The sequence below is a fragment of the Phyllobates terribilis genome, unplaced genomic scaffold (assembly GCF_046119375.1).
Source record: "Phyllobates terribilis strain yellow unplaced genomic scaffold, ASM4611937v1 Scaffold_5__5_contigs__length_657084704, whole genome shotgun sequence".
NCBI classification, from domain to species: domain Eukaryota; kingdom Metazoa; phylum Chordata; class Amphibia; order Anura; family Dendrobatidae; genus Phyllobates; species Phyllobates terribilis.
In genome coordinates, this window is record NW_027362765.1 from 371,111,318 (window position 1) to 371,137,802 (window position 26,485).

Here is a 26,485-nt window from a genome sequence, read left to right on the forward strand (position 1 = left end):
CATGTTTTACCCCATTACTGTGGACTCTCCTAGAGCGGCCACCTGCCTCCATGTTTTACCCCATTACTATGGACTCTCCTAGAGCGGCCACCTGCCTCCATGTTTTACCCCATTACTGTGGACTCTCCTAGAGCGGCCACCTGCCTCCATGATTTACCCCATTACTGCGGACTCTCCTAGAGTGGCCACCTGCCTCCATGATTTACCCCATTACTGCGGACTCTCCTAGAGTGGCCACCTGCCTCCATGTTTTACCCCATTACTGCGGATTCTCCTAGAGCGGCCACCTGCCTCCATGTTTTACCCCATTACTATGGACTCTCCTAGAGCGGCCACCTGCCTCCATGTTTTACCCCATTACTGTGGACTCTCCTAGAGCGGCCACCTGCCTCCATTATTGGTGACCGCCCATTGTGCTGACCGGTGACCACTATACATAGGCTGTGCGGGTGGCACTGAGCGGGAGACATCCACATGACGCAGATCTGAAGGTATTTGCGTCTGCCGTACATCACCAAGCACAATGCCAGGCTCTGGCTCCATATTAATGTCTATGTAGCTAGATAGGTCAGAGAAGCTCCTGTGAGAATATGGTGGGTGCACATAATTTTCTCCACAGTGTGAACCCAAGTCTTGGCTTTGACATGACCACAAGTGTTGTCATGGGGCCGTGAATGTGTGTTTTCCCCATTACTGTGGACTCTCCTAGAGCGGCCATCTGCCACCATGATTTACCCCATAACTGTGGACTCTCCTAGAGCGGCCACCTGCTTCTATGTTTTACCCCATTACTGCAGACCCTTCTAGAGCGGCCACCTGCCTCCATGTTTTACCCCATTACTTTGGACTCTCCTAGAGCGGCCATCTGCCTCCATGTTTTACCCCATTACTGTGGACTCTCCTAGAGCGGCCACCCACCTGCTTCCATGTTTTACCCCATTACTGTGGACTCTCCTAGAGCGGCCACCCACCTGCTTCCATGTTTTACCCCATTACTGTGGACTCTCCTAGAGCGGCCACCTGCTTCTATGTTTTACCCCATTACTGCAGACCCTCCTAGAGCGGTCACCTGCTTCTATGTTTTACCCCATTACTGCAGACCCTCCTAGAGCGGTCACCTGCCTCCATGTTTTACCTCATTACTGGGGACTCTCCTAGAGCGGCCACTTGCCTCCATGATTTACCCCATTACTGTGGACTCTCCTAGAGCGGCCACCCACCTGCTTCCATGTTTTACCCCATTACTGTGGACTCTCCTAGAGCGGCCACCCACCTGCTTCCATGTTTTACCCCATTACTGTGGACTCTCCTAGAGCGGCCACCTGCTTCTATGTTTTACCCCATTACTGCAGACCCTCCTAGAGCGGTCACCTGCTTCTATGTTTTACCCCATTACTGCAGACCCTCCTAGAGCGGTCACCTGCCTCCATGTTTTACCTCATTACTGGGGACTCTCCTAGAGCGGCCACTTGCCTCCATGATTTACCCCATTACTGTGGACTCTCCTAGAGCGGCCACCTGCCTCCATGATTTACCCCATTACTGCGGGCTCTCCTAGAGCGGCCACCTGCCTCCATGATTTACCCCATTACTGTGGACTCTCCTAGAGCGGCCACTTGCCTCCATGTTTTACCCCATTACTGCGGACTCTCCTAGAGCGGCCACTTGCCTCCATGATTTACCCCATTACTGCGGACTCTCCTAGAGCGGCCACTTGCCTCCATGTTTTACCCCATTACTGCGGACTCTCCTAGAGCGGCCACCTGCCTCCATGTTTTACCCCATTACTGCGGACTCTCCTAGAGCGGCCACCTGCCTCCATGTTTTACCCCATTACTGCGGACTCTCCTAGAGCGGCCACCTGCCTCCATGTTTTACCCCATTACTATGGACTCTCCTAGAGCGGCCACCTGCCTCCATCTATTACCCCATTACTGTGGACTCTCCTAGTGCGACCACCTGCCTCTATTATTGGTGACCGCCCATTGTGCTGACCGGTGACCACTATACATAGGCTGTGCGGGTGGCACTGAGCGGGAGACATCCACATGACGCAGATCTGAAGGTATTTGCGTCTGCCGTACATCACCAAGCACAATGCCAGGCTCTGGCTCCGTATTAATGTCTATGTAGCTAGATAGGTCAGAGAAGCTCCTGTGAGAATATGGTGGGTGCACATAATTTTCTCCACAGTGTGAACCCAAGTCTTGGCTTTGACATGACCACAAGTGTTGTCATGGGGCCGTGAATGTGTGTTTTCCCCATCGCTATGGCCGCCATTATGGGGTAACTTTAGGACCATTTCAAACCAATCATGTGAAAAATCATTTTATTTTTACTAATTTTTCTCCTCAGAAACTATTTAGTCAGAGAAATGCCTCAGAGCGCGGCCATGCTGCTGCCAGGACTCATGTGGGATTGTACATCTTTATTTCCACACTATCTTGACTAGACGATGACAGCACTGGCCTTGACTGACTTTATTTCTGTCAGGACTGCAGCCATGGACAAACACAGCACTGAGCGCCATTGTGCTTTCTGAGTCTCCAAACTTCCTCCTTCTTCGTCGTCCTGAAAACCGCGGGAAAAACTAAAACGGACCAATCAGTGGAAAGCCCGCGAAAATCCAGTGACGTCGAGGCTTTGTCTCTGACGAGAGGGAGGAGGGAAGGGCTGGCGACGCATGCGCAGTTGCGAGGGAAGGAATCCGCACAAGCACCGGAGGCATCGTGTGTACGGTGTGAAGGGGAGACTCAGTCGCGGGGGAGCTCACGGCCATCTGCGGGCGCTGAATGGGGTGAGCTCCGCCTCCAGCCGGGATCCCCCGTTACCACAACCTCCTCCACATCAGCCGCATTAATATTATTATCTTTGTTAATGACACCACGTGATCGAGTGGGCGTGACTGCCTCTGCTTGACCGACAGGTGAGCATGACGTCATCCTGGTGGTGTAGAGCGGTGTTGCCTATAAGCGCGCATGCGTCAGGTTGTGTCTCCTGTTGGGGTCTTATAGCAGGGGGCCCAGGCTCTCTAGTTTGGCTTCCTGGGGTCCCAGTCTGTTTTTTATTCTCTAAAGTTTAACAAAAAAAAGTTTTTGGATTTTCTGTGATGTAGTAGCGGTGCTGGCCATATTTGTCACATGGCGGCTCTGTCAGGACGTGGCATCCATGTGTGCGGGCATACTGGTGTGATGGCTCCTGGTCCGGCTGATTGCACCCATCTGGATGGTCCGGGCTGGTCACTGAATAGGACGCACCTGTGGGCGCAATGGTGGGGGTCTGTGCCCCCGGAGTGATAGAGGGGTGTGAATAGTTTTGCACTGGAGCTCTCTCCGCCGTGTAAGATATGGAGTAACCCATATATTGCTGAGCTCTCTGTACAATGGCCGCTTTTTCTGCAGGACACCCGTCAATAGAAATGTGCCGACTCCAGCTAAAATATATATAATGTGTGTAATTTCCATTATTGATATTGGATTAGGAACTTGGATACGTTTACAAATGTTGATATAAGTATATTTTACTTTCTCCTCCAACTTGTCAATAAACTGAACCATCTTGCTCCAGTAAATAAGTACCGGCAATGTAGGAAGGAGTCGAGAGTGAAGAATAATTACTATCGGGGGTCTGACCCGGCTCCGCAGCCCCAGTGTACAGATAGATACTGTATATAGCATAGTCAGACCCGGGGTACAGGTAGATACTGTATATAGCATAGTCAGACCCGGGGTACAGGTAGATACTGTATATAGCATAGTCAGACCCGGGGTACAGGTAGATACTGTATATAGCATAGTCAGACCCGGGGTACAGGTAGATACTGTATATAGCATAGTCAGACCCGGGGTACAGATAGATACTGTATATAGCATAGTCAGACCCGGGGTACAGATAGATACTGTATATAGCATAGTCAGACCCGGGGTACAGGTAGATACTGTATATAGCATAGTCAGACCCGGGGTACAGATATATATATATACTGTACATAGCATAGTCAGACCCGGGGTACAGATATATATATACTGTACATAGCATAGTCAGACCCGGGGTACAGATATATATATACTGTACATAGCATAGTCAGACCTGGGGTACAGATATATACTGTATATAGCATAGTCAGACCTGGGGTACAGATATATACTGTATATAATAATAATCACTTACTGATCACCTTTCCTCAAGGTTCATCAAAATGGAAGTGTTGGACAATCTCTTTAAGGCTGTGTGCCCACGATGCTTTTTCTAAGCGTTTCCGCAGCGACAATTCGGCAGCAGAAACGCTTAAAAAACGCTTGGTAGAAGGTCTGCCATGTTCCCAATGATAATCCACATGTGCTGTGCAGATGCTGCGGAAATTTCCGCTGCGGATTATCATTGCGGAAAAAAACGCAGCACTACCAATTATTTTGCGTAATCGCAGCATTTTCGCCTCCATTGACTTGCATTGAATCGCATAATATGCGCATGACTACATGTGCACATGTGGATATTAAGTGATTCAATGTGCGGATGGTACCCGGGTCTGGAGGACAGGAGACTCTCATCAGATCCGGGTACCATAGTACCTGTAAAAAAAAAAAACCAATGAAAATAAAAAAACACATTATACTCTCTTTCTGATGGCCCCTGGTCTCCTTAGTGATACGTCCTGGCTCCCCGGTGGCTCGCAATGGTGGAAAAGGACCTTCCATGACGTCGGTGGTCGTGTGACCTGTCACATGACTAAATTATGTCATGGAAGGTCCTTTTACACCACCGGAGAAGGAGACCGGGGGCCATCAGAAGGTGAGTATAATGTTTTTTATTTTTTACCATTTTTATTCTTTTTTTTAACTATTAACTTGGTCACACTATATAAAGCCATGCTGGTTGCATGGATTTATATAGTGTGACCAAGTTGTCAAGCACTTTTCCAAGTGATGCTAAAATCGCTTGGAAAGCGCTTGACAACCCGCATGCGGAAATGCATGTGAAGAACGCTTCACTTCCGCTTGTCCCTGGCAGGAAAAACGCATGTACAGTCCGCATGTACAGTCCCTATGTACAATCCGCATGCGTTTTTTCTGCCAGGGAGATGCAGAAACGCTCAGGAAAAATCCGCACCATTTCTGCGTCGTGGGCACATAGCCTTTGTGTTAAAAGGGCATAAATTGTCCCTGCACTGCACCCAAAGCCAGCCCCGACTCCACAGCCCCCCCTAGTGCGGCTCCTTTTTAGTACAGGTGATATGTTGAGTTTGGTCATACAGACCTTTAGTGTAAAGTGACCTCCTAAGGGGTAATGCTAAAAAGAATGAGCGTGCATCGCAGTGTCAGAGCGTCTTTCTGCGCACACACTCGGGCTTCTTTGCTTCAGGCTTCGAAAACCATGAAGTGGCTAAAAGAAGCAACCTGACCAAAACGCAGCAGGTCTGCCGGCATCTAAAAGACAGCAAGCGCACATAACCCTAAGGCTGTGTGCACACGCTCAGGATTTGCAGCAACAAATTCTACTGCAAATCCTGATGTCTTCGCAATAAAAATAAATTAAATGAAAGCTCTGTAAAATACGTGTGGTTTTGTCAGTTTTCTTTTTTTACACGTGTTTTGTTGCACATTTTTTCCCCTTTCCTTAGTAAGGGTGAAATCTGGAGCAAAAACTCAGAATCAATTGACGCTGCAGATTTAAATCTGCAAGGAAAAAACAAGCAAGGTGTGCATGAGACAGACTATCTCTGGTGTTAGAAAGAGGGTGGGGTGGAGAGAGATCGGCATGCCCCAGATTTGGTTCCTACTGGAAATCAGTGGTCTGGTAGGTTCTTATTATTATGGTGGATTTGGAGGAGTTTTGGTGGTTGCACTTTCTGAGAACTTTTAGAAATCTCAGAGGTGGTGGAGGTGCTGACACCCCTCCTGTCCTGCTCAGAGATCGGCTCTGGCATCGTTAGTCACAGAAGGGAGCTGCGCTTCTACTTATCTGTCTTATACTGCAAATGTTATTAAAAACAAAGTGCAGTCACAGTGTGACGAGATCATAGTAACCATAAAAGCGCCCAGTGACATACAGGATAAAGGAGTAAAACATCTGCAAATAATGAATCAGGAACAGATCAAGCCGTGACCTGATGTGTCCACGATCAGTGCTGAGCGAGGCTGGAGCCGGACACTTGGGGGACTCGGGGAGAGGAGGTTTTGGAAGCCGGAGGACATATGGTTCTCATATTGACACCTCGGGGGAGATAAGCGGCTGCATGTGATTCTTATGTCATGGAACTTATTACTTTTTTTTTTTTCTATGTTTACTATATAATTTTGGAAAAGAACCGTGACAAAAAAATGTATAAAACATACAACAAAAACGTGGTGCAAATACAGGCATACCGGATTGTTAGAGGGCCCTTTTAAGACTTCAGCCCTGTCCTGGCTGCTGCCACTTCCCCTCCCCACTCCTCTTCCTTTCTGCTGCCACTTCCCCTCCCCACTCCTCTTCCTTTCTGCTGCCACTTCCCCTCCCCACTCCTCTTCCTCTCTTCTCTCACCCTCCATTACTCGCTTCCTCTTTCTCATCAGTTATTGTTTTCCTTTCTGGCTTTGTACTTGTAGTTTCTTTGTTCCACCCCTCGCGGCCTGCGTGTTGTAATAGTATATTACAGTTCAGTAATGGGTAGAAGAGATTAGAGAACTTCACCCATATTACAGGTTTATTGGACAGATCTACTAATGAAGTTCCCTTGTTTGCATTTTGGGGATTGCAGGGCTGCATGGAGGTGGGTTTCGGTTGCAGAATTCCCGCATTGGCATCTTTAGATGAGAAAAAAGTGATATAAAGCCGCCACAAAGGGGTTTTCTGGCGCTGCTTGTGAGAGATCAGTGGCCCATGAGATGTGTGCAGATATAATGCCAACAACACCGCTCGCCACTGCAAATGCCACGTTCACATGGTGCATGTTTGGGTCTGATTTTACTCACCCATTTCTAAACTACAGCTTTTCTGCATCTAAAATTCACACATACCTTGTATTTTTATGTGAAAAAACAAACAAACAAAATGCAACAGAGCAGTGCCAGAACAGTGTTATAACCTCAATCAGATCAGGTATTAAATTAACTCTTAGGCTATGTTCACACATGTTGGGTTTTTCAGTCTCACAAACCTGCAGCAAAACCTAGTCTCTGGCAGGAAATCAGCTGCGTCAAAAACTTTTTTTTCAGCTATTTTTATACTGTCCTTCTGTCTCTATTTATGCATGTACATAAAGTTCTGTTAAAAAAAAAAAAAAAAAAAAAGAACCCCATTCAATTTTGCCATCAAAAACGCTGAAGCAAATTTTTATGCGTTTTTGATGCGTTTTTTTCACCACCCACTACTTTCTATGGGTGAAAAAAAAACGCTGAAAGAAGTGACCTGCTTTATTTTCCAAAATCCCAACCAAGACACCAAGTAACGCAACAACAAAAAACCCACGATGTGTGAACAGAGACTTTTGGTTTCTCATAGACTTTGCTGGTACTGGAAAACGCAGCTGAAAATTTGCATAAAAAAACGCTGAAAAACCCAACATGTGTGAACATAGCCTTTCACTTAGCTGGAACTGAAAAAAAGGGGCTGTACGGAAGATCTGCCACAAATGTGTAACAGGTAAATCAGGCCTAAACATCACCCCCAACAAAAAAAAAACAGCTCTAGTGATGGTGACATGCGTCTGCGCCACTTTCTACATATATTGCACATGCACACCCTGCTGGATCAAGCGTGCATGTTTATACGGGGCAGAGATGGTTGCAAAATTGATGCAAACGATTTTGGAAAACCACGGCTGCAACTTGGGCAAAAAAACACTGCTGAAATTTGACAGAGAACAAAAAGTGTGTTACAGCTGAGAAGGACTGATGTGAGGTGCAGCCTGTCCTGCGGGGTCTGGCGCTTTAGGATGTCGTCACGCTGCTCCTTACACCTTCGTACATCCAGAGTCTGATGTGAGTGCCATGCTGCACTGTTGTTTTTTTTGTCAATTTTGAGGTTACAATGTGGGGGGAGGAGTAGAGGGGGTACAATACACAGGCATAGAGTTGAGGCCTCATGGAAGCCTGAACAGAACTGCCATGTGGCCTAAGGGTATTTTATACAGGTTTTCTTCTTTTTTTTTTTTTTTCCGTCGCCATGTCACTTTTTTTTTTTCCCTTGGATTTTTGCAGTGAAAGCAAAAATGTCTGAGTATAAAAAATTGCAACTAACTGCAAAAAAAAAAAGGTTAAAGCTGCGGCCTCATGAGAACAGGAAAATGTTCAAAGTGAAAGCAATGATTATACGGCTTAGTAGATGGCGTTCACGTCAGCGGGATGTGATCGCGATGAGTCGGTACATTGCTTTGTGGGTTGTGATCAGAGACCCTGGATGTTGGCGGAGTAGTACAGGCTATGATAGAGTTGTAGTACAGTCCGGCCCTTCTCCAGGGTTCACTTCTGTATTTCTTCCCTCTCTCGTATCTCGTGTTTCCTCCTTCAGTAAATAGAACAAAGAAAAAAATCTGTTAGCGGATTTCACAATGCAAACTATTTAAGATATTACTTAGATCTCTTAAACCTTATGGGGCTGGTGTTCATATTGTGAAAATCTATGTCCGAATGACTGATTGTAAAATAAGTCCTGCTAAAGTAGGAGAGAGCTCATGAGTCAGTGTATTTAGTCTTTGACCTCCCAACCTGACTGACAGCTGCAGCTTGTACTGTGTGGTGATTCAGCAGCAGGGAGGAGGTATAATGAGCTGTCAGTCAGCCTATGTCGGTGGAGATGCAGCAGGGAGGAGGGTAATGAGCTGTCAGTCAGCCTAGATGGGTGGAGATGCAGCAGGGAGGAGGGATAATGAGCTGTCAGTCAGCCTATGTGGGTGGAGATGCAGCAGGGAGGAGGGATAATGAGCTGTCAGTCAGCCTAGATGGGTGGAGATGCAGCAGGGAGGAGGGATAATGAGCTGTCAGTCAGCCTAGATGGGTGGAGATGCAGCAGGGAGGAGGGATAATGAGCTGTCAGTCAGCCTAGGTGGGTGGAGATGCAGCAGGGAGGAGGGATAATGAGCTGTCAGTCAGCCTAGGTGGGCGGAGATACAGCAGGGAGGAGGGATAATGAGCTGTCAGTCAGCCTAGGTGGGTGGAGGTGCAGCAGGGAGGAGGATAATGAGCTGTCAGTCAGCCTAGGTGGGTGGAGGTGCAGCAGGGAGGAGGATGATGAGCTGTCAGTCAGCCTAGGTGGGTGGAGATGCAGCAGGGAGGAGGGATAATGAGCTGTCAGTCAGCCTAGGTGGGTGGAGATGCAGCAGGGAGGAGGGATAATGAGCTGTCAGTCAGCCTAGGTGGGTGGAGATGCAGCAGGGAGGAGGGATAATGAGCTGTCAGTCAGCCTAGGTGGGCGGAGATGCAGCAGGGAGGAGGGATAATGAGCTGTCAGTCAGCCTAGGTGGGTGGAGATGCAGCAGGGAGGAGGGATAAGCTGTCAGTCAGCCTAGGTGACTAGAGATTTAGGATAATGATTCATAAAGGATAGTGAAGTCATTCTGACATGGGTTTTCTCACCAGCCTAATCAGGTCCAACTCAGGTCACAGCCAGAGATCGCTCCGAGCTGCTGCTTTAGCCAAGCAAGTCACAAAAAGTCCAACTGGTACTGACTTTTTGTGACTTGTTTTATCAAAGTTGCTGCAATAAAAAAAAAAACAATGTAATGACATATTTTTCACCATTTCACCCCACTTGGAATCTTTTTTCTCATGTTCTTTTTCCAATACAATCCCTCATAAAAATGAAGTATCTGACCCAGTCTCCTTTAATCCATTGTTCGCACACTTTACCCTCCCCCGACTGCCGAGGTTTAATCTCCTCCGCTGTGAAATACTAGCAGATGGACTTCTCGTGAGTGATGCTTTCTGCCCGGAGGCTCAGGAATGGCTGATCTGTCAGCTATATGAAGCATCTGAGCAGTCACACGTTACTCCGCCGTGTATATGTCAGGTGTAGTATTCCTGCACTGAGCGGCCACATCTTACTCCGGCTTCTAACTTTTTTTTCCCCTTTGCCTCCAGGATGCTGGGTGGGATGCAGGATCACCACAAAGATGCCCTCATCAGACTGAGAGTGATGTTAATCCAGGAGATGGTGCCTGACGAGCTGATCGACCATCTGATAGAGAAGAAAGTGCTCACTGCCTACATGCAAGAAAAGATCCAGGTAAGAAGAGATCTGCTGAGGACACAGAGTAAACCTACTCGTCCCGCTGATCGCTCAGGTCCCCGTGTGATCAGGAGCGACACAGTGACCAGTATACAGCCCCAATGTAATCATCAGGACCTCTGATCTCAGGAACCCGACAGCAGGATTTACCCCCTATTAACGAATTACAGTGTGGCATTTGTCATTTAACGCTGATTTCTAGCCAGTATGATAATAAAATCAGCGTTTTAACCTTGCGGTGCTGTCTATCCCATTAAGCTTTACTAGTCGGACTCGTGCACTTAGTCCTCCGCAGCTCAACTGATATCACAGCCACAGAGATGTTGTAGTGTTTTGTTGTGTCCCTTCGGCACAAAATTAACATGTGGCTAAATTTGCGACTTTTTAAAACCTTAATAAATTCTCCCCCAAGGTTATAAATGCAGCTTTGTATTCTGCCTGATTGAGCGGCTGCAGAGCATAAGAACGTGGCTGCAGAGCATAAGAACGTGGCTGCAGAGCATAAGAACGTGGCTGCCTTCATTACAAAACCAAAAAATCCAACACCCCAACTATCCACAGGCTCTGAGTGATGTTGGATCAGTCACATATCACTGGAGCGGAGTTGTAGTTCCCGATGTGGCGTTGTGCGCTCTGCTGTCACAATGTGCCACTGAGACATATGAGAGAGCGGACCTGTCCCTTACATGGGGCTGCATGTTTAGGTGACAGATCCTCTATACATCTCATGTTGTTTAGATGCTTAGCGTTTGCTTTTCTTTTCCACAAGTCCAAGGGAGTGAGCTTCCGACAGAACAGCACTCTGCTGGATTTGCTCCCTAAGAGAGGACCCAATGCCTTCTCCATCTTCTGCGCTGCTCTGCGAGACACCGATCAGGGGCACTTGGCTGAACAGTTGGAGCAGCAAACGAGAAGACCTAAACCAGAGGTAAGATCGGCCTTGTATGACCGGCAATGCTCTGCTGGTGACATGTGGCCTCGTAATTCACAAGGCCATCACTGTGGTGGGGAACAACCACCGCACACAATGTCACTCCCAAGGATCTGTGACATTTATGGCTTTATTAAAAGTATGTGCCAGGAATGTCTTGATGGCTACAGGATCCCCTGAGAATCCACCTGCATTTTCTGATGCTATTCCACATCACCAACTTGTTCCAGTCTCAGTAACTTGGACCTGATCCATTATAAAGTCTGCAGAGATCCTTGGCTAAATAGAGTTTTGTACAAACTTCCCGAGGCTGTATGTGTGAATATCTCTATATCGTCTCTTATTACAGGAGTCCCGCTTTCCTTTATCTGTGGAGGAGCACGGAGGGATCCATCGCTGGCGAGGTGAGGCCGCTCTACCATACTCAGTAGCTGACACTGGCAGCGTCGTCGTGTAAGGTTATTCTAGGTGACTTTCTCCAGAGGTCTCTGGATCTGTTAAAGGGGTGGTCCCGTCTTATTAAATCAATGTCATGTCACTAGGAAATATCCTAAGTTCATGAACAATGGGGGCTCCCACTGACCTAACGATTTAATGGACCCTTTTTTTTCCCTTCCCACCATGTAACTGCTCCCTGCAACTTAGCTCCATTCTCATGGTGGCCGGGAGCGCCGCTGTTCTTGTAGAAGTGGTACAAAGTCGCACAGTCCCCTATATACTTAGGATCTGAAGAAGCTTAACCTCTGAGACATAGCAATATACCATCACCTTAAAAAAAAAAAGAGATTGTGGGTGTATAGAGCTGGAGCTGAGCTGTTTTATAAAGCCGGCATATGCCTGTGACAGCAGCGATCAGAGCTTGCTGCTGATCTCTGACAGCAGCGTTTATGGCACGACATGATACAATACACTTTATTGTATGCCGAGGGAAATTACAGATCTGTGTTGCATGCCATTTCCAGCGCCAATCGCTGTTTTTCCTTCATAGGCAATTGTGGGTTTTGCAATGGCAGCTCGGGGGCTTCTGACTGAACGATGGCTGCCATGTTGATACTCCTGTGAAGCCCAGGCCCATGATTTTAGCTATATGCTGCCATATTCAATATTAAAATATGTAAAACAAGTGATTGATTTCAGATTCAAGTCCTCCAAGATGACTGAGAAAAAGTAAAAAAAAAAAAATAATTAAACTGAAAATTAAAAAAAAATCACCCCTTTTTTTTCCCCCCATGTATAAACAAAACATTCAGTATCACTGTGCTAGTAAAAGTTCAAACAACCAAAGTTTAAAATTACCACAGTCCACGCTGTAAAGCCCCCAAAACATTGTTACCCTGCACCTCTACTAAATAATGCTGCAAGAAGCAATGAAAACGTTGTAAGGACCTCGGCTCACCTCGTAAGAACGCCCTCGCTGATCCCACAATGGGAAAATGAATGAATTTTGTTTTCCAAAACTACAACTCGTGGCGCAAAAAAACTCCACAAGAAGCCATCATACGGCAGCGTTAACAAAGAAATAAAAAAGGTATGATACCTGAAAGGAGAGGAAAACCCATAACTGACAGCGTCCGGAAGGGTTTATAGGGAAAGTGTTAGGACGACTTTACTACCGAGACTATAGATAGTGCTGCAGACGTCCTAGAGCAACAATGATGTGCCGGGTACAGGGGCGCTGTAAGCAGTTGGCAGTAGGGATTAGCTGCATATGGCGGTATTATGCCGTGTACACACTGATAGGAGTCTCGTGGTGCCGTACTCACCAGGTCCACGCTGTGACACTGCTACTGGTTATTTCACTATTCACCTTTTTATGTTCTTGTCTTTTTTTCTTAGATCCCTGTGAGAGATGTATAGATGACGGCGACGGTCCAGGGAGCGTGTCTCAGACCTCTGTGAACTTCTACCTGTCACATCACACATCTGTGAGTACATCAACATTGGAAAATAAATACATGTCATTTCCTAGAAACTGCGCCCCCTCGTGTACACAGGCTGCTTGTGATATTGCAGCTCTTGCACAATCTATTAATGTAAGGCTGAGCTGCAGTACCTGACATTGCCTGTATGCGTATGTGGCGCTGTGTCTGGAGCAGACACTTTTCACAAGTCGGGCATGTTTTGGTTTCAGGCCTACAAGATGACCACCCGGCCGCGCGGTATCTGCCTGATCATAAGCAACGTCTCCTTCTCCACTCCGGATCTGGACTATCGACACGGAGGGGAAGTGGATCTGAACGTATTGAAACTTTTGTTCTTCCAGCTGAACTTCAGAGTCATGGAGCGCAGCAACATCACCGCTCAGGTAATGCCATGAGGAGCATCTGTTTCCTCGCCCATGTGCCCATGATACTGCTGCTGGTACTGACCCAATCGCAAGTCTCATTGACCCAAATTAATAACCTAATGCTGCAGATCTGGGCCTTCAGACCTGTGATTTGGACCTGGACTCGCAGCAATAACACAGGCTTTACTTGCCCTCCCCAGGTCCAGTGATTCCTTTCTCTGCTTCTCCCAGCTTTGTTGATTGGCTGCAGCAGTGAGGTAACATTGAGAGCGCTACGGCCAATCACTGAGCTCAAGAGCTTAGCCAGTGCAGACGGCACAAGCCTCTTCTGTATGTGATGGCTGCAGCACTGTTGATGCAACATCACCGCTGCAGCCAAACAACTGAGCTCAGGGCTGCGGCGGAGACCCAGCGATGGTCCTGGAGTTGGTAAGTAAAATGTGGTTTGTTATTTTCTACCTCATTGAGCCCGTAGGCTGGAAAAAAAATAGTTGAAACAGGACGACCCCCTTTAAGTTGTCCTTGCACAATAATGTTTGTGGATTCAGACTGGCCCCAATTTCAAATATATAAAAAATGAGGGTTCGGGTCGTTGTTTTTTTTTTTTTTTCTCACAATTTTTGTAAATTTTTAATTACAAAAATTGTCAAAAAAAAAAAAATCTTATTGGCTCCGATTCTGGTGTTTTCCAGCTCCTGTAGCCATCGGGTACACGTGTGATGGAGCGGAAACACTGCTCCTTTGTGGCTGATGAGCTGCAGCGCTCGGGTTACACGCCGTGATGTCTCTGCGCCATACATCTGCGGTTCCCCGTCTCGCGTTACCCTGTCAGATCATTATAACCAGATGAGATTGTGTCGTACAGGCCGCGATAACATCACCTCTTGTTCTCTTCTTACAGGAAATGATATCTGAGCTGGAACATTTCTCCAAACTGCCCGATCACTCCCAGCTGGACTCCTGTATCATCGCCATCTTATCCCATGGAGTGGATGGTGCTGTGTACGGATCTGATGGCAAACTCGTACAGGTAAGACACAAGGCCGGGTATATTCACACTGAGCCAAAAAATATCCCTGCAGTAGTTCTTGTTCTTCTCCTTCTTCTCCTTCTTCTTCATCCTTCTTCTTCATCCTTCTTCTTAATCCTTCTTCTTCTTCATCCTTCTTCTTCTTCTTCCTTCTTCCTTCTTCTTCTTCTTCCTTCTCCTTCTTCCTTCTTCTTCCTTTTCCTTCTTCCTTCTTCCTTCTTCTTCTTCTTCTTCTTCTTCTTCTTCTTCTTCTTCTTCTTCTTCTTCTTCTTCTTCTTCTTCTTCTTCTTCTTCTTCTTCTTCTTCTTCTTCTTCTTCTTCTTCTTCCTTCTTCTTCTTCTTCCTTCTTCTTCTTCTTCCTTCTTCTTCTTCCTTCTTCTTCTTCCTTCTTCTTCTTCCTTCTTCTTCTTCCTTCTTCTTCTTCCTTCTTCTTCTTCCTTCTTCTTCTTCCTTCTTCTTCTTCCTTCTTCTTCTTCCTTCTTCTTCTTCCTTCTTCTTCTTCCTTCTTCTTCTTCCTTCTTCTTCTTCCTTCTTCTTCTTCCTCCTTCTTCTTCTTCCTCCTTCTTCCTCCTTCTTCCTCCTTCTTCCTCCTTCTTCTTCCTCCTTCTTCCTCCTTCTTCTTCCTCCTTCTTCCTCCTTCTTCCTTCTTTCTTCTTTCTTCTTCCTTCTTCCTTCTTCCTTCTTCCTTCTTCCTTCTTCCTTCTTCCTTCTTCTTCTTCCTTCTTCTTCTTCCTTCTTCTTCTTCCTTCTTCTTCTTCCTTCTTCTTCTTCCTTCTTCTTCTTCCTTCTTCTTCTTCCTTCTTCTTCTTCCTTCTTCTTCTTCCTTCTTCTTCCTTCTTCTTCTTCTTCCTTCTTCTTCTTCCTCCTTCTTCTTCTTCCTCCTTCTTCCTCCTTCTTCCTCCTTCTTCCTCCTTCTTCCTCCTTCTTCTTCCTCCTTCTTCCTCCTTCTTCTTCCTCCTTCTTCCTCCTTCTTCCTCCTTCTTCCTTCTTTCTTCTTCCTTCTTCCTTCTTCCTTCTTCCTTCTTCCTTCTTCCTTCTTCCTTCTTCCTTCTTCCTTCTTCCTTCTTCCTTCTTTCTTCTTCTTCCTTCTTCTTCTTCTTCCTTCTTCTTCCTTCTTCTTCCCTCTGTTCTGTCTATAGTAGAGCAAATTATGGAATCACTGAATTCTGAGCCCGGTGATTCCATAATTTTTGCCAGGGGTTGTATAATTGGGGAGTTTGGTCTGTGTTACACGGACATCTGAATTCGGCCTCATTATAAGACCTCTAAGTAGCGGAGCTGTGATCCTGATCCCTGGTGCTGTGGCATTACCAGACGTCCCCCCCCCCATGGAGGATATATATTTTTTTCTTCTATCCTTTACTACATTTGCAGCGGTATAGTTTTACACTCCTGTTATAAGTCTGTGGTTTGTTTTCTATCCTTTCCTTGTACCGTAGCTGCAGAACGTCTTCACCCAGTTGGACAATGCGCACTGCCCGCAGCTGCAGAACAAACCCAAGATGTTCTTCATCCAGGCCTGCCGAGGAGGTGAGAGCGGCATGCTGGGCCTTACAGTCCCACACCCACCATTACATTGTCAGCGGGTGTCCATCCTCTCCACTTTTTAAACTTATTTTTTTCCTTCTCCTGGAGTTTCCAAGAATGTTTTTGGTTTTTATATGTAACTTGCAATAGACGAGACGGATCGAGGCGTGGACCAGCGAGACGGACGAGAGCAGACCGGATCTCCTGGTCGTGAGCAGAGTGACGCGGGGAGAGAGGATAAGAGGATCCGGCTGCCCACCCAGTCTGACATGATCTGCGCCTACGCCTGTCTGAAGGGTGAGCACAAAACATCAACTAAAATTGTAGGCTACTCTTTATTTTACCCTGCAAACTTTCTCTAGTCATTACATCTCCTACATGCAGCTCAAGTGAGTGCATTAGTGAAGGTGTAAAAAATGTACTAAAAATTGAGTGTAGTTCTGGAGCTTAATGTAAGATGTAATCTCCGGATCAGAAATGTATGTCCTTTCATTGTTGGTTATATGTATATAGGTTTGTGTAATTCATACAATCCGTGACATCCTTTTAGGTACGGTATCACTTCGCAACACAAAGCACGGATCGTGGTTCATTCAAGATCTCACTGATGTGTTCTCCAAACATGCCAAGGACACGCATGTAGCTGACATGCTGGTTAAGGTGAGACCTTATTTATTGCAAGTGTTTCTGAACCCCTCGTGTGACCCCCTGATCGCAGTGCATCATCGGCGTCGCTGGCCAAACCTTCACTTTAGCAACCTTAACAGCCGGCGTCCCATAGAGTAATAACCCCTAATGTGTGCCCTTCTGTCCTCTATAGGTGAATGACCGCATTAAAAAGCGAGAGGGGCACGCCCCAGGGACCGAGTACGACCGCTGCAAAGAGATGTCCGAGTACAGCAGCACCCTGTGCCGAGACCTGTACTTGTTCCCAGGGTTCCCCCTGTGACCCGCGGACCTGCACTTCTGTCCTGCATACAATGGCTTTATTTTTACATCTTCTATCCATGTCTTCCACTTTTGTATTGTCTCCTTGCCCCTTTTTTGGATGGGTGTATTTTCCAAGAAGCATTGAGGCACCTTCACACAGATTACATTCCTGGACAGGCCGCGTTCACACTGGGTGCAGTATGTGACATTCGTCTGGTGCGCTGCTCTATATATTCCATATTATTCAGGGGCCAGATTTGCATTCCCTTTATGCAGGGCCGCTAGGCAATGATTTTTTTTTTTTTTGCTGCATTTTATTTTCTGCCATTATTTCAAAGGAAGCAAAAAGTAATTGGACCAGAAATCATATATTTTTATTGCACTTACAGCCAGTGTGAATTTGGTCTAACGGGGCATCCCCAGGATTTTGCAACCAATGGCGGAGGTATTCTCGCTTACTGTACTGTATTGTATTGTATTGTTAACTTTTGCCACATGTTGTAAGTTTTCTTTAGTGGTGGTCCGGGGCGCAGACCTCTAGCAATCGCATTTTTTTTTTTTTTGCTTTCATAGACTGAATTGTTTTAGCAAGTTGTAGTTTTTACAATTTTTTTTTTTTTTTTTTCCATTTCTTTTAAGCGGGTCTAGGCCCCTCTTCTGACTCGTAGGTTTGAGTAAATTTTTGCTTTTCTGCAAAATTAATTAATTATTTTTTTTTTTTTTAATCTATTCTTAGAATTTGTTGTCTTTCTTCTGTTGTTCCTCCTGGAGTTTTAGCGGGCGTCTGTTCATAGTCAGTGTCCAATCTCTGCTGACGGTGACGATTTATTACATTTCCAAGAGGATTAACAGAGGAACAACACAAAGCAGGGCAAAAAATTATTTACAACGGAAGGAGTTTTTCTACCACATGGCGGCTATATTCGGATGCTGTATGAGGGATCGGCCGACCTCATGGGTGAGCTGGACTCTTGAGTCAGTATTTTGGGATCTTCACCGATTCCTTTCTCCGTATATCCCTCTGCCACCGACTTTTTCTATCTGGCTCATATATGACAATCCCCCCACACTGCTCCCTACATGTCGCGGGGTCTCCATAGGGATGTGAAGTTTATTGATCACGGACGGTCTTCTGTCGATGGCCGCAGGTGACTCTCTGCCTAACGTAAAAACTACAACCCTCATCATGTCTGGATTGCCGTAGGACTTAGGAACCTCCGATGCCGGCTCGTGGATCTCCCGAATTCCTTTTTCCTTCTGACCCAGGTTCTGCCCTCGAGTTGTACTTTTAACTTTTATTTCATGTCAACTGCAGGGGGAAAACTTCAGATGTTCCTGCCGATGGCGGCGACTTTGTTATACTTTCTGTGTATTTCAATTGTATTTCTTGCACTTTAGATAATTAACGTTCCTTCATTTTAAAGCCTAACTCCACTCAAAAGCGCAGAGGTGATTGCAGGAAACCCCAATATCCTATTTCAAAAGTTGCAGGAAGCTGAGATATAAGGAGCTGTATGATGACGTTCTCACCCTACAATGCTGTTTTATTTATCCTTTTATTTTTCTCCATGTCAGACTAGGCTTCAGAAAGCTGAGATATGCGAAGCTGTATGGTGGATGGGGTCACCCTGCAACGCTCTCTCATTTCCACTTCTGTAATGTAACTTTTGTGGGGGGCTGTGTAATGGGGGTGTCGGCTGTAGTCCTGCTTTATCTATCCCCTTCTTATGTAGGAAGCTGAGATACGGGGAGCGGATTTATCCGTTACTGTGAAAATCCCAGCGACTGCTTCGTTCTATGTCATGGCAGCTCCTTTATGGCAGGAAGGACTTCGGCAAACAGCCCCCCCATATCTCCGCTTCCTAGACTATTATGTGCATAAGGATAGTTTATATTGAGGTCCAATGTAGTCTTACCTGAGCTTGCAGTTTTTGGTGGAGCATAGAGGGACCTCCTTTGAGGATTACGGCTTGGTCTCCGGTGCAGGTGTGTCTTTGCAGAAATATTCTGCAATTATTATGCAAAAAAAAATACGACCTGAAAATGGCGACAGATTCGGCCACCGTCATCATGGAGGTCCCTTTTTACGTTTTAGGCTAAATGAGTTCTGAATTTTTTCATTTGAAAATTTAAAACTAAAAAAGTATCGGCGGCCCCTGATGCCGGCTGTGCCATGCGCTTGTGGTATGCAGGGGGGTGGGATACTAGGCTCCTCCCCATACTGCAGGGGGTGGGACACTAGGCTCCTCTCCATACTGCTGGGGGTGGAACACTAGGCTCATCCCCGTACTGCAGGGGCGGGGCCCCAGGCTCCTCCCCATACTCCAGGGATGGGGCCCCAGGCTCCTCCCTGTACTGCAGGGGGTGGGGCCCCAGGCTCCTCCCTGTACTGCAGGGGGTGGGGCCCCAGGCTCCTCCCTGTACTGCAGGGGGTGGGGCCCCAGGCTCTTCCCCGTACTGCAGGGGCGGGGCCCCAGGCTCCTCCCCGTACTGCAGGGGGTGGGACACTAGGCTCCTCCCTGTACTGCAGGGGGTGGGACACTAGGCTCCTCCCCGTACTGCGGGGGCGGGGCCCCAGGCTCCTCCCTGTACTGCAGGGGGTGGGACACTAGGCTCCTCCCCGTACTGCAGGGGCGGGGCCCCAGGCTCCTCCCCGTACTGCAGGGGGTGGGGTCCCAGGCTCCTCCCCATACTGCAGGGGGTGGGACACTAGGCTCCTCCCCGTACTGCAGGGGGTGGGGTCCCAGGCTCCTCCCCGTACTGCAGGGGCAGGGCCCCAGGCTCCTCCCCATACTGCAGGGGGTGGGACACTAGGCTCCTCCCCGTACTGCAGGGGCGGGGCCCCAGGCTCCTTCCCATACGCTGTATTTTGCACATTCCTAGCTGCCGCTGGTTTGAGCGATTCGTGTGACTACGAGGCCTCTTCCTACGTCTGTATCTCAGGACTTTTCTCGCTTCTGTCACTGCCGCGCTCTGTATTGTTTTATATTCTGCCAAACACGGCGTTGTGGTCACGTAACACCGCCGGTACGTGTCACAATGCATCTCCGTTAAGAAGTAAAAGAGAAAGTGATTCTATACTGGTTGAATAAATCTTTTTTTTTTATAACTTACTTTTTCTGGGGGTGAAACTTTCTTACAGTTTTCAAAAGTTCTGTGAAGTCCCGTGTGTTTCCATGGCAACAGACTGCAAACAAACCCCGTGTAGTCGGATCCTGCAGTCGGATCCTGCAGTCCCGACGCTTCTCTTTGCTATCAGGCTAAACACACAATGGAGAACGGGTGTAACGACCGCAGGAGCCGATGACGCCGGGTTCGGTTTCCAGCCTGCACTTTACATAAATTTAAGACAATGGAATATACCAGGTACATTGTTTATAGTGTGAATTTATCCATATACAGGGGCATCTCACTAAATTAGAATATCATCAAAAAGTTAATTTATTTTAGTTCTTCAATACAAAAAGTGAAACTCATATTATATGGAGTCATTACACACAGAGGGATCTATTATATAGAGTCATTACAGACAGGGATCTATTATATAGAGTCATTACACACAGAGGGATCTATTATATAGAGTCATTACACACAGAGTGATCTATTATATAGAGTCATTACACACAGGGATATATTATATGGAGTCATTACACACAGAGGGGTCTATTATATAGAGTCATTACACACAGAGGGGTCTATTATATAGAGTCATTACACACAGAGGGATCTATTATATAGAGTCATTACACACAGAGGAATCTATTATATAGAGTCATTACACACAGAGGGATCTATTATATAGAGTCATTACACGCAGAGGGATCTATTATATAGAGTCATTACACGCAGAGGGATCTATTACATAGAGTCATTACACGCAGAGGGATCTATTATATAGAGTCATTACACGCAGAGGGATCTATTATATAGAGTCATTACACGCAGAGGGATCTATTATATAGAGTCATTAGACACAGAGGGATCTATTATATAGAGTCATTAGACACAGAGGGATCTATTATATAGAGTCATTAGACACAGAGGGATCTATTATATAGAGTCATTAGACACAGAGGGATCTATTATATAGAGTCATTAGACACAGAGGGATCTATTATATAGAGTCATTAGACACAGAGGGATCTATTATATAGAGTCATTAGACACAGAGGGATCTATTATATAGAGTCATTACACGCAGAGGGATCTATTATATAGAGTCATTACACGCAGAGGGATCTATTATCCCAGTACCCAGTCTCGTCCAGCAGAGGGAGACAGAGTACTGGCAGAGATCGATCAGCAGCAGTGAGTGCACAGCGTCTTATTAAACAGTCCTATTTAGTTTGCTACAATGATTTAGTGCAGTGCAGAGGATCGTCCTGACTGAATGTGACCGTAACAAACCCTCAGATGGCAGAAGTATTAATAACCCTACAGATACAATGAGAAAAAAAAAATGTCCAAACAAGACAGACGAGGAAGAGGTTTCCACCTGATGGAGAATTTCCCCAATTTACTTCCAGCAACCAGAGATCTTGAAAGTGGTGAGGAATTGAAACACAAAGGGATATTAGGTGTTTTATTGACGATTTGCTCCCATTTTTAATAAAATATAATGGCAAACTAGCTCCATCGCTGCAGTTTAACCACTATATGGAACAAGTGATCAAACAATCGTAGGTTAAGTCCACTAAGGGAACTGAAATATAAAATAAGTTTCAAAAATAAATTTAAAAAATAGACATTCGGTATTGATGTGTCTGTAACAGTTCAATCTAAGAAAATGTAAAATTATTTTACCCGTAAGCTAAACAAAATGACAAAAAAAAAAATCAATGATAGAATTGTATTTTTTTAGGGTCGCAGCACCTTCCCATAAAAATGCCATCGAAAGTTATTTTGTATCCAAAAGTGGTACCAGAAAAAAACTACCCCTCACCACAAAATAAACCACTCCATCAATGGAAAAATAATAACAGAGGTTCGGGAAAATGAGACCCAGATTATTTATTTATTTTTAATTCTCATTTCTGTAAGTCATTTAAAATGTATATACTTTACTCTGTCGCCTCATTGGGGGACACAGGACCATGGGTGTTATGCTGCTGTCCACTAGGAGGCGACACTATGCATAATCTGAAAAAGAATAACTGTGGCTCCTCCTCTGCAGTATACGCCCCTGGACGGCGTCAGCCTTCTCCAGTTTTTGCTTAGTGTCGCATAGGAGGCACACCTAAAACTTTTACTCCGTTTTCATCGACGGGATTACAGATGAAGAAAAGTGGGTCTCTGCGAGACTCCCGGCATGGCTCCTTCCTCAACCCCTTATTAGAGGGTGCACGGTTGAAGTCGAGATGGCTATTCCCCATGTCGCTCTTTCCCCAGCCCCTCGGGTGCTGGTTCGAAGTCGAGACCCCCCTCCTTCCCCAATTCCTTTTGGTTTCTGGGTTGAGGTCGAGGCGAGGATATAGCCCCCTGATGGTGACAGCAACACCTCCCTAATACCCCTCTGGGGGTATTAGGTTGAAACGCCTCAGGTAGGGCCTGTACAGGCAGCACTCTGCAGCTCCCAATAGCCAGCACACTGCGCCTGAATTCAGAGACCCCAGCCCTGCTGCGGGCTCCTGTTGGGGCCGGGGGGAGTGCAGGCAGGCATGACAACAGAGGCACAGGCCTGAGAAACCGCGAAAATGAGTAATGATGGCAGAAAACAGCAAAGTGTATTAGTTAATTAGAAAGGGTATACAGAAGTGATACAAAAATTGTATAAATACTTATAAACATTAAGACAATGGGTAGATATTGGATCAAGACAGGAAAAACTCCCATAACAACTTCAGAGCCCCCTTAGATATATGTGTACCAGGGTACAATATGTCCCAATAAAATCCACAAGAGGAAGAGTAAAGAGGGAGAAAACAGAAAGGGGGAGAAGACAAGCAAGAGTAAACAGTAAGGGTGGAACCAACAGGAGAGTATTAGATCACAACCAGAGAGGCGAGGTAATATAACCCTTAAATATAGTTCCCAAATGGGGGACCATAGTAATGGGTAGGTCAGGGCACTCACCAAGCTGATTGCTAACTCTCCCGAGTGTGTGGGGCAAAGAGAGGCAAACAAAGGACATCCACCAGGGGCCTCGAAGCGCGTTTCGCGTGTGGCTTTATCAAGAGGCACGTAGTGCATGGTACATAAGGACCCATATTTATAGGACCTTAAGTGGTCACATGAACAGTCATGTGACCACTATAATATGGCTGCCACGAGGGTCGGGCATAAGGGCGCATGCGCCGGGGTCACGGCGGCAGCGGCAATCGCGCGCCGCCCATCATGGCACGCGCACATACCGGAAGTGTCGGATGACAACATCCGGGGGTGCGTCGTTGCCATAGAGAAGGACGCGCGCGAGTGCCGGCCGCGGCTCACCCGGCGCATGCGCACCGCCGGCCACCGTAGCAGCACCACTGTGTGTCCCATAGGAGGTCGTGAGATGTAAATAATATGACCAATGACAATGAGAAGGAAGAGGGTATATAGACAGAATGGAAAGAAAAAGAGGGATATGTAAAGACAAGAATGTATAATAAGAAAGATAATTATTGTAAGTATTGATAGAACAAAATATAAGCACAAATAAAAATAAAGATGAGAGATAAATATGAAAAAAAAAAAAAATTTACATATACACTACAGGGAAAAAATACAGAAAAAATCTTCTTAATGGAAATTCCCGATTCCAACTCCGTCATCATATGGAGATAATGCACAAAATAACTGATCCAATCAGAGGCATATATAATGGATAATCAGGAAGCTCTAGAAATAGAGAAAAGTACAACAAATAAATATCAGAACACACAAGCAATTAAAAATCAATAAAACCAAAAGGAAGGATGTTGTACCCCTAGGGGAAAACCTCTAGGGGGAGAAAAGGGGAGGAACGCCCCGGGGCACCGGGAGTGAAGCATGATAAAAGATCAAGTCAGGCGCAGAAGACGCACATGTGGAAACTAAACTGTACAAGCAGCAACTAAGAAGAGACCATAGAAATGAGGAGAAACCCAGATGTTCGTTAAGCCCCCGTGGTGAAAGAGTGTCAAGAATAGTGATCCACCGGGCTTCCTTTTGTGCCAACAGGCGTTTTGCATTCCCACCCCGGGAGCCCAGATGCACCACGTCAATGCCACAAACCCTCAGAGATCGAGGGTCACAATTATGGGCAGATTTAAAGTGGCATGGTAGAGTCTTGAGCTCCCGAGGATCAGGGATAGCCCTAGCCGCAATAATGTCCCTAACATGTTCACGAACTCTGACTTTCAGCTCCCTAGATGTGAGACCTACATAGATAAGTCCACAGCCACATGTAGCATGGTAAATCACATATGTGGTACTACAAGAGATATGGTGGCGGATGTCAAAATTACGGGAGCCATCAGAGTTCGTGAACATGGTAGTGCGTGGGACATTAGTGGAGGCGGCACAGTGGCCGCAAGGAAAGGTCCCCAAGGTGGGACCACGGGAGCCAAACGGGTTTCTCACAGTTGGAAGGTAATGACTGGAAATGACTGGAAACCAGGAGATCCGCTAGGGTGTTGGAACGTCGAGGTGTCATACATGGAGATTCCCCAATGTATTCCCTCAGGGAGGGCTCCGTACCCAATATATCCCAATGTCGGGAGAGGACACGCCGCACCCCACACCACTCAGAGTTGTATGTGGAGATGAAGCGAATCCTCTCCGGACTTTTCAGTTTATCAGAGGGAGAGGGATGGATGAGGTGATCACGAGGAGTGTTCCGAGCCCTTCTATAGCCACGGCCGATACATCGATTGCTGTACCCCCTGCATTTGAAACGCTCGGCCAGATCAGAGGCACGTTTCTCAAATTTGAAATTGGTCGAGCAGATCCGCCTCACCCTGAGAAATTGTCCGATCGGAACGGCTTTGATAGTAGAAGAATCATGTGCTGATGCAGCATGAATGAGAGAATTGACAGCAGTGGGTTTCCTAAACAGATCAGTTTGGACACGACATTCAGCATCCACTTCTAGAGTGATGTCCAAAAAATCGATCTGTGTAGAACTGTATTTAAAGGAAAGCCTCACTGCACGATTGTTGGAATTCAATAAGGCTATAAAATCCTTAAGCTCCCTGATAGTCCCCTGCCAAAAGAATAGGATATAATCTATGTATCTCATCCACGACACGACATGGTCCACGCCCCGCATCCCCACGTCGCCAAAGATCTCCCTCTCCCATACGCCCAGGAAGAGGTTGGCGTACGAGGGGGCACAGGCCGCCCCCATTGCCGTGCCGCGTGTCTGAAGATACACCCTATCCTTGAACAGAAAAATAATTATGGCAGAGGACAAATTCAAGGAGCTCGAGGATAAAATCTCTCGAAGGGCCGTCCAGATCGGAACCGCTCAAGAAGAGGCGGGCTGCCTCTAGACCCAAACTATGATCAATGCATGTGTACAAGCTCTCGACGTCGGCCGTGACAAGGAGGGTATCCTTAGTAAGAAGAACGCCATCAACCCGAGTCAGGACGTCCGTCGTGTCTTTAATATAAGACGGGAGGTTCTCAACTAGCGGTCGAAGGTGGTTATCAATATATGTGTATATAGGGCCACATAGACCATCCAGCCCCGACACGATCGGACATCCCGGGGGGTTGACAGCGTCCTTATGAATTTTCGGAAGGAGATAGAAGGTAGCCATTTTCGGGAAGCGGATGGTAAGTGCCTCAACGGTCCTTCTATCAATCAAGCCCCGATCACAGGCTCGAACCAAAATACCCTGGAGTGCGTCGGAGAAGGAGGCCGTAGGATTATATGGCAGCTTAGTGTACATTTGAGTGTCTCTAAGTTGGCCTCCCTGCGCCCTGTCTCTGAGGCAGCACCAGCCCTATGGTGCCTCAGGGGGACTCTTCACAGGGCCCCCCTTCCTCTTATACCCCACCGCTATCCTGCCTTTAAATCCGGGGGGGTCCGATTCAGATTTGGCCCCCTCCCGGACTTCCGCGCAGGCCTCGAGCCCCTTTGGGCATCCGGCATCTAATTTAGGCCGCCCCCGGGGTGGATCGAGACTGAAAGGGCGCGATTTCACGTAGCTCTGCCGCCCTTTTCAGCTCTCCGCCCCCCTTCTTTCTTAACCTTACTCTGGCGGCCATTATCTGCTGCAGGATAAGGGATTAACCCTGCAGCTACCGGTCGGTCACAGACCAGGCCAGCCAGTCTCCGGGGGGGCACAGGACTGTGGATCTTCGGCGCTGGACCTAGGGACACACTGGGGGATAAGATCACAGCTGGAGTTCTTCCTCCACTGTGAATCTATTATTCCTTATAGGCTCCTCTGCACAGCCACCCCTGTAGGGCCCTCTGCATAGCCACCCCAGTGCACTATGCCGGGCTCAAGGTCCAAGAGAACTAGGCAGGACTGCTATTATGCACTCTGTACAGCCTGCAGTAATACTCTCCCCAGTGGCAGCACGTACCCGCACTGCCAGGACTGCACCCAGACTACTGTGCAAGAGCCCCAAGAAGCCCCTGCCAATGCTTCGGTGTCTAATG

The 26,485-nt window shown here is 46.9% G+C and overlaps 1 protein-coding gene across 1 annotated transcript; it reads left to right on the plus strand.

Annotated features, from left to right (window-relative positions):
* The first annotated feature begins 2,655 nt into the window (after positions 1-2,655).
* Positions 2,656-20,024, plus strand: CASP2 (caspase 2). Its single transcript, XM_073684771.1, has 11 exons — positions 2,656-2,926; positions 10,059-10,203; positions 10,976-11,134; positions 11,487-11,541; positions 12,974-13,062; positions 13,269-13,442; positions 14,326-14,454; positions 15,894-15,984; positions 16,132-16,278; positions 16,532-16,641; positions 16,802-20,024. Exons 2-11 carry the CDS (start codon positions 10,060-10,062, stop codon positions 16,928-16,930), a joined length of 1,227 nt encoding a protein of 408 aa, XP_073540872.1. The 5' UTR covers positions 2,656-2,926; position 10,059; the 3' UTR covers positions 16,931-20,024.
* The last annotated feature ends 6,461 nt before the right edge of the window (positions 20,025-26,485 follow it).

What these genes read in the sequence shown, in the direction of transcription:
- CASP2 (XM_073684771.1), top strand. Translation starts at nt 10,060, where the DNA reads ATGCTGGGTGGGATGCAGGATCACCACAAAGATGCCCTCATCAGACTG. An exon ending in AGGGATCCATCGCTGGCGAG is followed by an intron (nt 11,542 to 12,973) that starts GTGAGGCCGCTC and finishes TTTTTTTCTTAG; the next exon opens with ATCCCTGTGAGAGATGTATA. An exon ending in CTGATGGCAAACTCGTACAG is followed by an intron (nt 14,455 to 15,893) that starts GTAAGACACAAG and finishes CTTGTACCGTAG; the next exon opens with CTGCAGAACGTCTTCACCCA.